Genomic DNA, 12250 nt, shown 5'->3' with positions numbered 1-12250 from the left:
GAACCAAGGCTGCTGTAAAGTTGTGGGGAAGGGCTACCAGAAACACTTTGGATTCATTACAAGTTTGAATTAATTTTTGGTCCTTGGGTAGTCAGAAACCTTTTACTGTTGCCAAATTTCAGGGGCCCCGTGTGAGGTCGTGACCCACAGTTTACGAAGCACGGCCGAATGGGGCCCAAAAGATCTGGAGAGGCCAGAACATTGAGCCAGTCTGGGTAAGATGTATTAAGTAGACATAAATGTAAAGTCCCACAGCGGTTCAAGAAATCAGCTTCCATAGGGGATAAAAGCAATAATGACGGCAGTGGCCTTAGAGCCTACAGAACTATTCTTGAACTTCACTAAAATACAGAGGAAAGTTTGGCTTTCCATCATCTCTATTTTCCAGATAGGACAACTCCGGTTCATAAAGCTTAAGTGGTCTTGTTAGGTGGGTTTCAGAAGTGGCATTTGAACCATGAATTCTATATTTCCAAATTGAGCCCCCCAATCCAATGCCCAAGAATGGATAACAGTTTGCTTGACAAAGATCTAGGGCTCCTTGTGAACTACACTTTCAAAATAAGTCAACAGTATGAGGTGGCAGCCAAAAAATGCTAAGGATGTCTTAGTTGCATTGAGAGATAGTGGCAGGAGTCCTGTTGTATTCTGCCTCGGTTAGGCAGAGATATTGTGTACCGTTCTGGATGCTACATTTTAGAAAGGACAGAGAGAGAACCCAGAGGATGGCGATCAGCATAGTGAAATGCCTCGAATCTATGACAACATGAGAATCAGTTGAAATAATTGGGAATATTTAACCTGGAAAATCACAAGGCTGAGGAGAAGCATGATAGTTGTCTTCAGAAATCTGAAGGGCCTTTGTGTGGGTCAGCCCCAGAGGGCAGAACCTGGAGCTGTGGGTGGAAGTCACAACAGCAATGGTGACAGCTCGACACTGAGGAAAGCTTCCCAAGCATCAGAGCCAGCTAAATGCAGTGGGCTGCCTTGGGAGGGAGGGAGCTCCCTTGGACTGTGTGTGTACAGGCACGGGCTGACTGAGTTCTCGTCCGGGATGTGGTAGAGAAAATTCTTGTTCATACATGGGTTGGTGTAATTGCCCTCTGAGAGCCTGTGTTTCTGAAAGACAGGGGTGTGTGTGTGTGTGTGTGTGTGTGTGTGTGTGTGTGTGTGTGTGTGTGTGTGTGCGCGCGTGTGTATGTGTCTATGTGTATGTATGTGTGTGAGAGCTGCATTGGTACATGACAGGAAAACATGAGGTGGGGGATCATGGGTCTGTGGTTGTGAAGGAGAGAAAGGAAGGTATGGGGTCAGAGAGAAAAAGGGCATGATGCCCCTGTGTACATGTGGGGAAGAGAAAGGTGGATAGAGAGGGCAAGTATTGGGGTGTGTGTGTGTGTGTGTGTGTGTGTGTGTGTGTGTGTGTGTGTGAGAGAGAGAGAGAGAGAGAGAGATGTATGTGGTGTATGTTTGGAGAGGGGTGGCCTGTGTGTATGAATGAGAGAAAGAGAAGCCTGAGGAGGGGGTAAGAAATCGAGGGGTGGTTTGGGAGGGGCAAGACCTGGGGCATGTGTTTGTGAGAAAGAGGAGGTATTGGGAAACTATGTGTGTGAGTGGATTAGAAAAAAGCGTGAGCCCCACTTGTGTGAGCAAGAGGGCAGGGGTGGGGAGAGGTCTGGGTACATGGGGGATTTGTGTGAGAGAAAGAGGAGTGTGGAATGTGCAGAGAGATGGGGTTCACGTGCATGTGAGAATGAGGCCTGGGGCTGGAGGGGGTGGGGCCGTTGGGGGTGGTCTGTGGGGATCTGTGTATGTGTGTAAGAGAAAAAGGGAGAGTGTGGAGGCTGCCTGAGGAGTGTCTGTCTGGGAGGTGCACACAAGTGTGGGCCTCACGTTTTTGGTGAGCTTTCAGTGTGTCTGCAGGTTGTGTGCTCACTGGTCTGTGAAGCCCCACGGCTGCATAGATCGTGTGTGTGTGTGTGTGTGTGTGTATTTGTGTGTGTGTGAGAGAGAGAGAGAGTGTGCAAGCATTGGGTTTTGTATGTGTGTATACATATATATGTAAAAAGAGAAAAAAGGCCTAGGAACTGTATGTGAGAAAGGAGTGTATGAGTATATAGCACACATGTGTGTGTGTATGTGTGTGTATGTGTATCTATACCTACACCTGTGGCTGTATGTGTATTTGTACCTATGTATGTATGTGTGTGTCTGTGTGTGTGTGAGAGAGAAAGAGAGTGCAAGCGCTGGGCTTTGTATGTGTGTATATGTAAAAAGAGAAAAGAAGGCATGGAATCCATCTGTGTGAGAGAAGTGTATAGCACACGTGTGTACACATGTGTGTATGTGTGTGTATCTATACCTACACCTGTGGCTGTATGTGTATTTGTACTATGTCTATGTGTGTGTGTGTGTGTGTGTGTGTGTGTGTGTGTGTGTGAGAGAGAGAGAGACAGAGAGAGAAGTGAGAAGAGGGAAAGGGAGAGATGGATGAGGAGAAAGAAGGGAGATGATTGAGGGGAGACACAGAGAGAGAGGTGCGCTGTAGGGTGCTATGTGGATCTCCTGCCATCCCATGGTGTGCACGCCACCCCCCCCCCCCCCCCAACCAGGAACTGCCTTATAAACTCATCTGTTCTTAATTAGTGCTAATGGGAAACAGAGAGGGGCTTCCTTCCCCTGCTAATCCCCTGCTTGGCCTTCTGGGAGGGGCCCAGGCTGGGACTGGAGGTGGGCAGATTCGGAGAAGGAAGGGCCAAGACAGGATGGGGTTTTGGCAGGGGGAGGGTCAAAGGGACTGGAGGGGGGAGGATGAGGAGGAAGAGGATGGGAATTGGCTCTGAGTGAGGGAGGTAAGGAGAGGCTGGGCTTGGGGGGTGAGGGGGACTGCCCAGGCTCAGGAATGGAGCTGGTCTTTGGCAGCCTTGGAACCCAGGGCTGGTACAGAAGGACCATCTACCTTAGGCTCCAGGGAACTGTCCCTTTCCTTCACCTTCCTAACTCTGGCCCTTTCTCTAGCTTCTCCTGCTTCAAACCCTGGGAAACTGGGGCCCAGGGACCCTGATGGGCAGCCTGGTGTGGCGTGTGCTGGGAGACAGTACCACCACCCCTTCCCCCAGCACCTGTCCCAGCCCCTGTCTGCCACCATATTTAAGTCACGGCTGGGGTCCTTTGCCAGGGGGCCCCAGACAGCCTACCAAGGCACAGGGGCAGGGACCTCTGGCCTTGGCACCATAACCCTCTCTGTTCTGCTTTTCCCCAAGGGCCCTCCTGGCTCTCAGCCGTCTCCACACGCCCAGCCCCCCCCACACAATCCCAACGCCCCCATGATGGGCCCTCACAGTCAGGTAAGGACCCTGTGTGACCCTTAAGAGAGCCTTCCCCATCCGCGGTGTGGCCCCCAAGGACCAACTCTGTGGCTCCCTCCTACACTCCTGCACCCCATCTCTTCCTTGTCCAATCCAGCTCCTCCTGCACATGCTCCTGTTCACGCCAAGTACACATGTGTGTTTGCACATATACACACATCCGGCTCCCAAGTACACGTGTGTGTTTGCACACACACACATCCTGCTCCCCCAGCTGCTCTTGGCATTTACTTTCTCCCACTGCTCATGAGCACACGTGGATGTCATGCCATGATTCCCAAGGCACGTGCTCCTATACAGACACATTTGACACGCGTATACATGTCTGCAAGCACAAGTAATCTTTCCATTTGTCATCCTAAGAGGCAGCAAGGTGGTGCAATCTGTAGAGAGATAGGCCTAGAGTCAGGTAGCCCTGAGTTCAAATCCTGCCCAGGATACTTAACTCACTCCATGACCCCAAACAAATCCCTCGACATCTCCAGGCCTTAGTATCCTCACCTATAAAATGGGGATCCTGCTTCCCAAGATTTTTATGAGGACCAAATGAGACAATATTTGTAAAGAACTTTGCAAACCTTAAAGCGCTCTCTGCGGATTGGCTGGTATTATAATTTATTCTCAGTACTAGCATCCTCTTTCTTCTCTCCACCCCGACCCACCCCTGGTCCCACGTGCCCCGTCCTGTTTCTGGTCCTGGACTCAACCTGATGGGGAAGTGGGAGGAGAGAAACCCAGAGCCCTGACCTCCCCGCATAGCTCAAGCCTCAGCTGGCACCTTTGCTCTGTCCCTTCTGCCATATTCTAACTCTGCCCCTCCCACACACGCATAACAGACAGTGGTAGCAGCAGTTTTCTAGGCCAAGTGTGAAGCTGCCAGGCAGGAATGGGGAGAGTGGGAAAGCCAGTGTTAGTTGGGCTCCATGGGGTTGGAGATGGGGAGTGGGCCAGGCCTCCCCTTTGCCTGGTTCAAGGAGCCGGGGCCTCTTTTTGCCACTGACCCAAATGATCTACCTCGTTTCTTGTAGCCCTTCATGTCCCCTCGGTACCCAGCAGGTCCCCGGCCGTCCCTCCGAATGCCAAACCAGGTAAGCCTCTTTGCCTTCATTGGTGCACAAACCGAGGAGTCTCCCCTGCCCAGGATTCTGGGCCAGGAGGACCAAGGTCTAGGTTGGGCAGGGGCAGGCCTGGGGCTTGCTCTGTCCCCGGCTCTCATCTTTGGCACTCCCTTGTAGCCACCTGTGGGAGTCCCAGGCTCCCAGCCGCTGCTGCCCAATGCCATGGACCCCTCCACGCGGGCTCAGGGTGAGTAGTATAGCCAGAGACCCAGGAGTCCCTCCCTCCTCTGGGACCCCATCCCTGGTATCCCTGGAATCTCTGCCCCAGCAGAGAGGCCGTTGCATAGTCCATACTGAGATAATGGAGCTGGACTGGCTGTAGAGGGTGGTGGTGTGAGGAAAGATGTGCATGTGGATGAGATGTGACGAAGGTAGACAAGGCTTGAAATGCCAGGGCTCACAGCTGTCCTCAGAGCTGATCCTGTCCTGCCAGCTGCTGTCATTAGCTCTTTGGACTGTTCTGCTCTAGAACTGTCGCTCCTAATCCAAGTCAGGGTCATCAGACTGCACTCTAGAACCCAGTTTTCTTTCCTGAGTCTCCTCTTCTGGCTAGGCATTCTGGGGCATCTGTAGACACTGACCTTGGTACCCAACACAGCTCTCCTTCTCTCACAGGCCATCCAAGCATGGGGAGTCCAATGCAGAGGATGAACCCACCCAGGGGAATGGCAGGGATGGGGCCTCAGGTAAGGAGGGGGCTTTCGTTAGAGGGGGCTTCAGGGGCCTGGGTCTCCCTTGGCAGCCAAACTCGGCCCAGCCTCCAAGGCTCTGTCTCTTTTCTTACAGAATTACAGTAGTGGGATGAGACCCCCTCCCAGTGCCCTTGCTGGACCCGGCATGCCAGGGATGAACATGTAAGGAAGCCAGACAAGCCAGCCTCACTGGCTGGGCCCCAGCCCTGCCCTCATACCACAACGTTCTTGTGTTTGTCCTCGCACTTGTACCTGGCTGGTGTGTGTGTGTGTGTATGTGTACACTCATGTGCCTGTCTGTGTACATGTGGACATGTATGTGCCAATCAATACTTGTATGTGGGTGTACACAGGTACACCTGTGTTTATCAGATGCACTGTCTTATATAAAATGTCTTGAGCGTGTGTGTGGTATGTGTGCATGTGCTTGTACATGTCCCATGGTGCCAGTGTGTTCCCATGTGTATGCACATAGATGAACATGCATGTGTTTATACCTTTGGATACTGGTGCCCAGGCACAACTCCCAGGTGGGTACCCCCCTCAGGCTGACCCACCCCTGTCTGTTCCAGGGGTCCAGGAGGACGGGGGCCATGGTCTAACCCCAGCACCAACTCAGTGAGTCCCTGGCAAGGGGTGAGGGGAGCATGGGCCAAGTGGGACAGACCCTCCCTGGTGGGGGGGCCCTCACAGATTTCTCCCTTGGCATCACTTTCCTGGGAGGGAGCTGGAAAGGGAGAGGCTGGCACCAGCGGGCCTCACACTGAGCTGGAGCTAACTAGTATTTCCCCCTCTCCCAGGTAGCATACTCCTCCTCCTCCCCAGGCAACTATGCGGTGAGTCTATACTGGGCTTTACCAGGCACGGGGGTGGGGGAGGGCAGGGGGAGGGGTCAAAGAGGAGGGTGAAGTTACCGGACTGGCTGAAGGGATCAGGTCAGAATGGGGCTTGGTCTGAGGGAGGTCAGGGGTCTGGGGTCAAAAGTCAAGGTGAGGCCAGGAGTTAAGATGAAGTCAGTTATTGATTAGGGCAAGTGAGGCGACATTAGGTACCTGACTTTGTTCAGCATCTCCATCCTCATTGGTCTTTACCTTGGCCCCTACATGTCCACAGGGTCCCCCAGGAGGAGGTGGCCCCCCTGGAACCCCTATCATGCCTAGTCCTGGAGGTACAGTAGTTGGTGGCCTTGAGTCGGGGGTGGGACTTGGTAGGGACTGGTGGGAAGGATGGAGAAGCCTTGTGGGAGGGAGAGGGCATTTTGGTAGGAGATAGGAGGAAATGGGGGGTGGGGGAGGAGGAGGGTCTTTCCTGACTCACTTCTCCCCAATCCTCAGACTCCACCAATTCCAGTGAGAGCATGTACACCATGATGAACCCCATTGGGCCAGGCAGCAGCAGGCCCAGCGTGAGTGATGTTCCCCCCCAAAAGGCTCAGTCCCCCTCATAGCCCCATCCCCAGCCTCTGACTTCCCAACACCCTGCCACCTGGCAGTACCCCTCTGCACCCCAGCTCCCCCCCACCCGCCTGCACTGACTCATCTCTCTTTGCAGTTCCCAATGGGCCCTGGGCCTGAGGGCCCCATGGCAGCACTGGGGGCGATGGAGCCACACCACATGAACGGCTCATTAGGTATGTGACTCATCTGGGACGTTCTGTCTTCCATGCTCTGATAGACATCCTGGGTTCTAGGGGCCCTCCCAGCTCTGAGGTTCTGGGTTCTAGGGGCCCTCCGAGCTCTGAGGTGCTGGGTTCTAGGGGCCCTCCGAGCTCTGAGGTTCTGGGTTCTAGGGGCCCTCCCAGTTCTGAGGTTCTGGGTTCTAGGGGCCCTCCCAGCTCTGAGGTTCTGGGTTCTAAGGGCCCTCCCAGCTCTGAGGTTCTGGGTTCTAGGGACCCTCCCAGCTTTCGCATTCTCTTCTCCTGAAGGGTACTGGGTTTCTCCCCCTTCCTGGAACACCAGTTGTCCCTTCTCTTTCAGTCCTAGATTCCAGGGTTCTGAAGGTTGTACTATGACTGATGAGTTCCCTCTAGTGGTCATACCTGGTCACCACAAGAATAAATTTCTTTCAAAGCTGCTTAACTGGGATCTCATTGTAGTAGGCAGGGCTCTGGGCTCATCAGTAGGAATGGGTGGGGAGAGAGGAGCTGCCCCCACCCTGGGTGGTTGGTACCAGTGAGGAGACAAGACTGTGCTCCAGACTTGAAAAGTATACATAAGGGGAATTTGAAAACCATTGGTTTAGACCCAGAGTGCTTCAAGAGAATTTAGAGGAAGAAATTAGATCCAGAGTCTGGACAAGGTGGCTGTGTCACTGACTTGCTGTGTGATCTTGGTCTCTGAGTCTCAGTGGGACCATCTTTAAAACGAGGGTTTGGATTTTTCTGAAGTCCCTCCCAGTTCTGACATCCTGTATTCTAAGGGTCTTCCCAGCCCTGACATCCTGGGTTCTAAGGGCCTTCCCAGCTCTGACATCCTGGGTTCTAAGGGCCTTCCCAGCTCTGACATCCTGGGTTCTAAGGGCCCTCCCAGCTCTGACATCCTGGCTTCTAAGGACCTTCCCAGCCCTGACCTTCTCTGTTCTAAGGACCCTCCCAGTTCTGCCATTCTGGGTTCTAAGAACTCTCCTGACTTGAAAAGTCTAGGTTTCATGAGAGGCCGGGGATAGTTAAGGAAGATTTCATAGAAGAGATGAGATTTGAAGTTTAAGGAAAGTTTAGGTGAGGGGAGAAACATGTAGGCCAAGGCAATGACCTGAGTAAAGAACAGCCTGTGGATAGAAATACAGTTGGTTATGGGAAGGAGGTGGGGAGGCGATGGTGGGTCTAGCTAATTCAGCTGGTGAGTTAGTTTAGACTTTGCCACAGGGGTCAGAACCAGGGTGGGACAGGAGCTTTTGGATCAGAGAAGCCTGGATGTTCAGAGTAGGCAGGTGATGGCCCGACATGAGGGGGCAGGGCTGGTGAAGGGGGAAGGAGCTCTGAAGTTTAAATCTTAGCTTTGCTACTTATTACCTGACAACTGTGAGAAAGTCACTTACCTTCCTTGACTTTTCTGTAAAATGAAGGGGGTGGTCTAGCTCTCAGCTTCTTAACCTTTTTTGTACCCTGAGCCCTTTGGGCAGAATGAAGTTCAAAAAATAATGGAAGGGAATGTTACATTTCAGTTAGAGGTTAGTTAAATCATGGTCATTTTTTTTTCTCATCCAAGTTTACAGACTCCTTGAGATCTGTCCATAGAACCCTTAGGTAGAGAATCCCCTCAAAGGCTCTTTTCAGCTCCAAACTGATGATTTCATGAGCCAGCTTGGGCCTCCCTGGCCTCTGCCTGAAGGCCTCTGGTGAAGGGGAGCTGTTCACCCTATGGGCTATTGTAGAACTTGCCAAATTCTGCCCCTCCCACTTCCCCAAATTGTCCCTGCTTCTGCCCTCAGGGGCCAGTGTGTCTTCCACATGAGAGAGCCCTTGAACTGCTTTGATGATTGTTATCTGCTCATTTTGCCAACAGAACATCATGCCCTTGTCCCCACCCCCAAGTCCTCGGTTAGTCAAGTGAAACCTCCTCCTCTCCTCCTGTGAGGTGGCCAGCCCTCCCACCAGATTGACCCAGCAACATTCACCATCTTTCCTGAATTCAGAGCTCAGCACAATATTCCAGCTCAGGTCTGAGGGGTAGAGAATGGCACAAATCTTCATTTCCCTTCATCTGAACGCTAATGCAACCTTGATCAACTTGGCTCTTTTGGCTACGGAGATAAAATTAGTTGATTCATGCTGACCTTGTGGTTCAGTAAACACTCAGATCACTAACACAATGGGAACACAGTTGGTGCTTAAGCACATATTTCTTAACTGACAACCACATCTTCCCCATCTTGTAAGGTTGATTTTTTGAGCCCAAGGAGAGAATTTTCTATTGTTCCCTGGCATACTACATATTGGCTCATATCGGCCTAAGCCTGAGAGAGACCTTAAAGATCATCCAACTAATTTTACAGAGGAAATGGAAACCCAAAGAAAGTTCCTATAATTTGTCCAAAGTCATACTGATAATATGAGTCAGGGTTTGAACCCAGGCCCCTTGCTCTGAATCCTTGTGTACACCAAACATGTTCTAGCATATTGAGGTCTTTGTGTGTCCTTAGACTGCCAGGTCTGGAGTCAGGAAGAATTAAGTTCAAATCCGGCTTCACATGCTAGCTATGTGGCCCTGGATTAGCCACTTCACCTCAGTTTCCTCATCTGTAAAAATGAGCTGGAGAAGGAAATGGCAAACCACTTCAGTATCTTTGCCAAGAAAATCCCAAATGGGGTCATGGAGAGTCAGACACAACTGAAATGACTGAAAAACAACAACACAGAGGAGAGAAGAGGTGAGCAGTTTTACCCAACTTGACATGCCATATTGGTCTTGCTGAATAACATCAGGCCAAGGCCAGATCCCTGAGGCATTCACCTAGAGATATTCACCTAGAGACCTCCTTCCCGATTTACATCCCCTTGTTAATTCTAATGCTTTGGGATCTGGTCATTCAGCCAGTTCTGTATCAAGACCTTACCACCATAACCCTGCCTGCCTCTCTCCATCTCTTCCACAAGGAAGGCAGAAGAGACTTTGTCAGAGGCTTAGCTAAAAATCCAGAAAGCTGAAACTACACAGGCTTTTCCCTGATCTCATAACCCCCTCCCCTGCAAAAAGGGACATGAGGTTAGTCAAAGTTACACACGGCTGGCCTCTACTTGAAGAGCATGCTGATTTCACCCTCTCCTTCCCTTTTTGGAATATAGTTTGTGGTATCTCGTCCATTCTCCAGGTCTTCTCCCAGGTCTTTTATTTATTTATTAAAGAGGCCATTCATTGCCTCATTTTTTAATTAAGCCTTAATCACTGAATGGCCACTGTCTCAGTCAAACTGAAACCTGCTAAAGACCTTAGCTTGAAAAGGCCAAGATCTCCCACTGCAGCCTGGGCTATCTCCAGTCATTCTGATCTATATCTGGCCACTGGACCCAGAAGGCTCAGGAGGTGATAGTGAGGCTAGTGACTTTGCCCAGTCCTGCCTCACTGAAATCCAATTCACTTGCAAGTCATAGGATCACACTCCTGATGTCTTGGTTCTCTTAGAGAAAGAAGGACATACAGCAGTAACATCTTTCAGAGAGAGATCAATGATAGTTACTCAGCAGTCACACCTGTCTCTTAGCCACCCCCCCCAAGTCAGGGCCTGCTAAATTAAATTCATTAAAGGTAACTAGGTGCTCTCTTATCTCCTGCCTTATTGAGGGATCCCTACCAGTCATTTTTGTCATCTCACTCTGAAAATCCTTTTTTTTATAGAGAAACACTAGAATAAGAAGTGAACTATTGTTCTACCTTTTCTCTATCCATCATTTGACAAGTGTCAGTCAATCAATAAACTTTTTTTTAAGTGCCTACTGTATGCCAGGGATATAAAGAAAGGCAGAATGGCCCCCTTCCTCAAGGAGCTCCCAGCATAAGGGCAGGTAAGACTTGAGCCTTGGAGGAGGCAGAGAATCTCAGCGGAGGGCACTCTAGGTGAGGGGAAACAGGTAGGTGAGCCTTACAACAGAAGTTGTAAGAAGGGGATGTTCAGTGTCAATCATGAGGCCAGTTTGGGCTGAGCCATAGATCTCATGGAGGGAAGGGATACACCTGGGAAGATTGGCTGGAGCCAGACGTAGGAGGCTTTCAGAGCTAGAGAAAGGAGGCAGGAGGGAGCAGCCAGATGTTTTTGAGCAGGGATGGGACAGGGTCAGACCCTTGCTTTGGGAAGGTCGCTTTGGCCCCTGGCTGTGTGGATGGTGGGCCACATGTAGAAGAAAACGACTGAAGGCCAGGAGCTGAGGATGTTTCAGGGCCCAGCTAAAATCTCTGTCTTCCTCTTCATGCTAATGCCTTTCCTCTAGGCTTGTTTCCAGTTTATCCCGTCTGTATCTCAGTTGTACACAGTTGTTTGCATGGTGTTTCCCCCCTCAGAATGTGAACTCCTTGAGAGCAGAATCTTTTTGCCTTTCTCTGGATTCCCAGTACTTAGCACGGCCCTTAGCATACAGTAGGCGTTTAATAAATGCTTTGTTGATTTAGCTCTGGATGAGACCTTAGACTCCCTCTGCTTCAGCCTTCCTCATTTTCCAGTGGAAACTGAGGCAAAGAGAGGTAAGTGGACTTGTCCAGGTCAATTAAGTAAGTTACCTGAACCCAGTTCTTTCGGATCCCAAGCCCCAAACGCCTTCAGTATACTATGTTGTCTCTTAAATAATTTAGGAAATTAGTCCAGGTAAGTCCAGGTAAGAGGTGAGAAGGGACGGGGGCCCAGGTGTGGCTAAGTGAGTAGAATTGAGAGTTAGATGAGAGAGGAAGAATAATTTAAGACTTGGTGATGATTGGAACTCAAGAAGGTGAGTCTTTCCAACTCCAGGCATGGCACTCTATCCACTGCACCACATAACTGCATTGTTAGAAGACCTGAGTTCAAATCTGGTCTCAGACACTTAGTGACGTGACCTTGGACAAGCCTTTTAACCTCTGTTTGCCTAGGAGGCAGTTAGGTGGCTCTGTGTCCTGGGATTGGAGTTAAGAAGACGAGTACAAACCCAGCCTCAGACACTTACTAGCTGTGTGACCCTCTGTGACTTCACCCTGTTTGCCTCAGTTTCCTCATCTGTAAAATGAGCTGGAGAAGGAAATAGCAAACTACTCCAGTATCTCTGCCAAGAAAACCCCAAATGGGGTCACAAAGAGTTAGACATGACTGAGCAATGATTTAAATCTTGTCTCAAACACTTCCTAGCTGTGATGTGAAGGGCAAGTCACTGAGCTAGTCTGTGCCTCAGTTTCCCCTGTCAGAGGAGGGGGCTGGACTCAACAGGTTCTAAATTTAGAATCCCTCCTCTGACCTTCCTCTTGTCCCAGTCTGGCTTTTGTCTGGTTGTCCTCAGATCATTCCGACCTTGTTCTCAGTGGGCCATGTCACGCTCTTGGGTCCACCCACTGTTAATTTGTCCTTCCTTCCTCATGTTTGTTTTACACAGAAGTTGGCCAGGGATGGCTATATC

At 50.6% G+C, this 12250-nt stretch overlaps 1 protein-coding gene across 6 annotated transcripts in view; it reads left to right on the top strand.

Moving 5' to 3' along the window:
* SSBP4 (single stranded DNA binding protein 4) overlaps nt 1–12250 on the top strand; it is a 44225-nt gene that overhangs the window by 29443 nt on the left and 2532 nt on the right. For 4 of the 6 annotated variants that reach the window (XR_011965538.1, XM_072601644.1, XM_072601642.1 and 1 more), the window contains exons 7-16: nt 3264–3347; nt 4397–4456; nt 4604–4673; nt 5102–5172; nt 5273–5340; nt 5751–5796; nt 5979–6014; nt 6292–6346; nt 6513–6583; nt 6730–6808. Coding sequence is in view for 5 of the 6 variants with exons in the window: in XM_072601644.1 (XP_072457745.1) it covers nt 3264–3347; nt 4397–4456; nt 4604–4673; nt 5102–5172; nt 5273–5340; nt 5751–5796; nt 5979–6014; nt 6292–6346; nt 6513–6583; nt 6730–6808 (640 nt within the window). In the remaining variant the exon portion in view is untranslated. The remainder of the gene's footprint in view (nt 1–3263; nt 3348–4396; nt 4457–4603; nt 4674–5101; nt 5173–5272; nt 5341–5750; nt 5797–5978; nt 6015–6291; nt 6347–6512; nt 6584–6729; nt 6809–12250) is intronic. The other 2 variants (XM_072601646.1, XM_072601643.1) reach the window with 1 other exon arrangement.

Source organism: Notamacropus eugenii, chromosome 4 (assembly GCF_028372415.1).
Source record: "Notamacropus eugenii isolate mMacEug1 chromosome 4, mMacEug1.pri_v2, whole genome shotgun sequence".
Classification (NCBI taxonomy): domain Eukaryota; kingdom Metazoa; phylum Chordata; class Mammalia; order Diprotodontia; family Macropodidae; genus Notamacropus; species Notamacropus eugenii.
The sequence above is the reverse complement of the archived record's forward strand: the minus strand, read 5'-3'. Positions and strand labels throughout refer to the sequence as shown.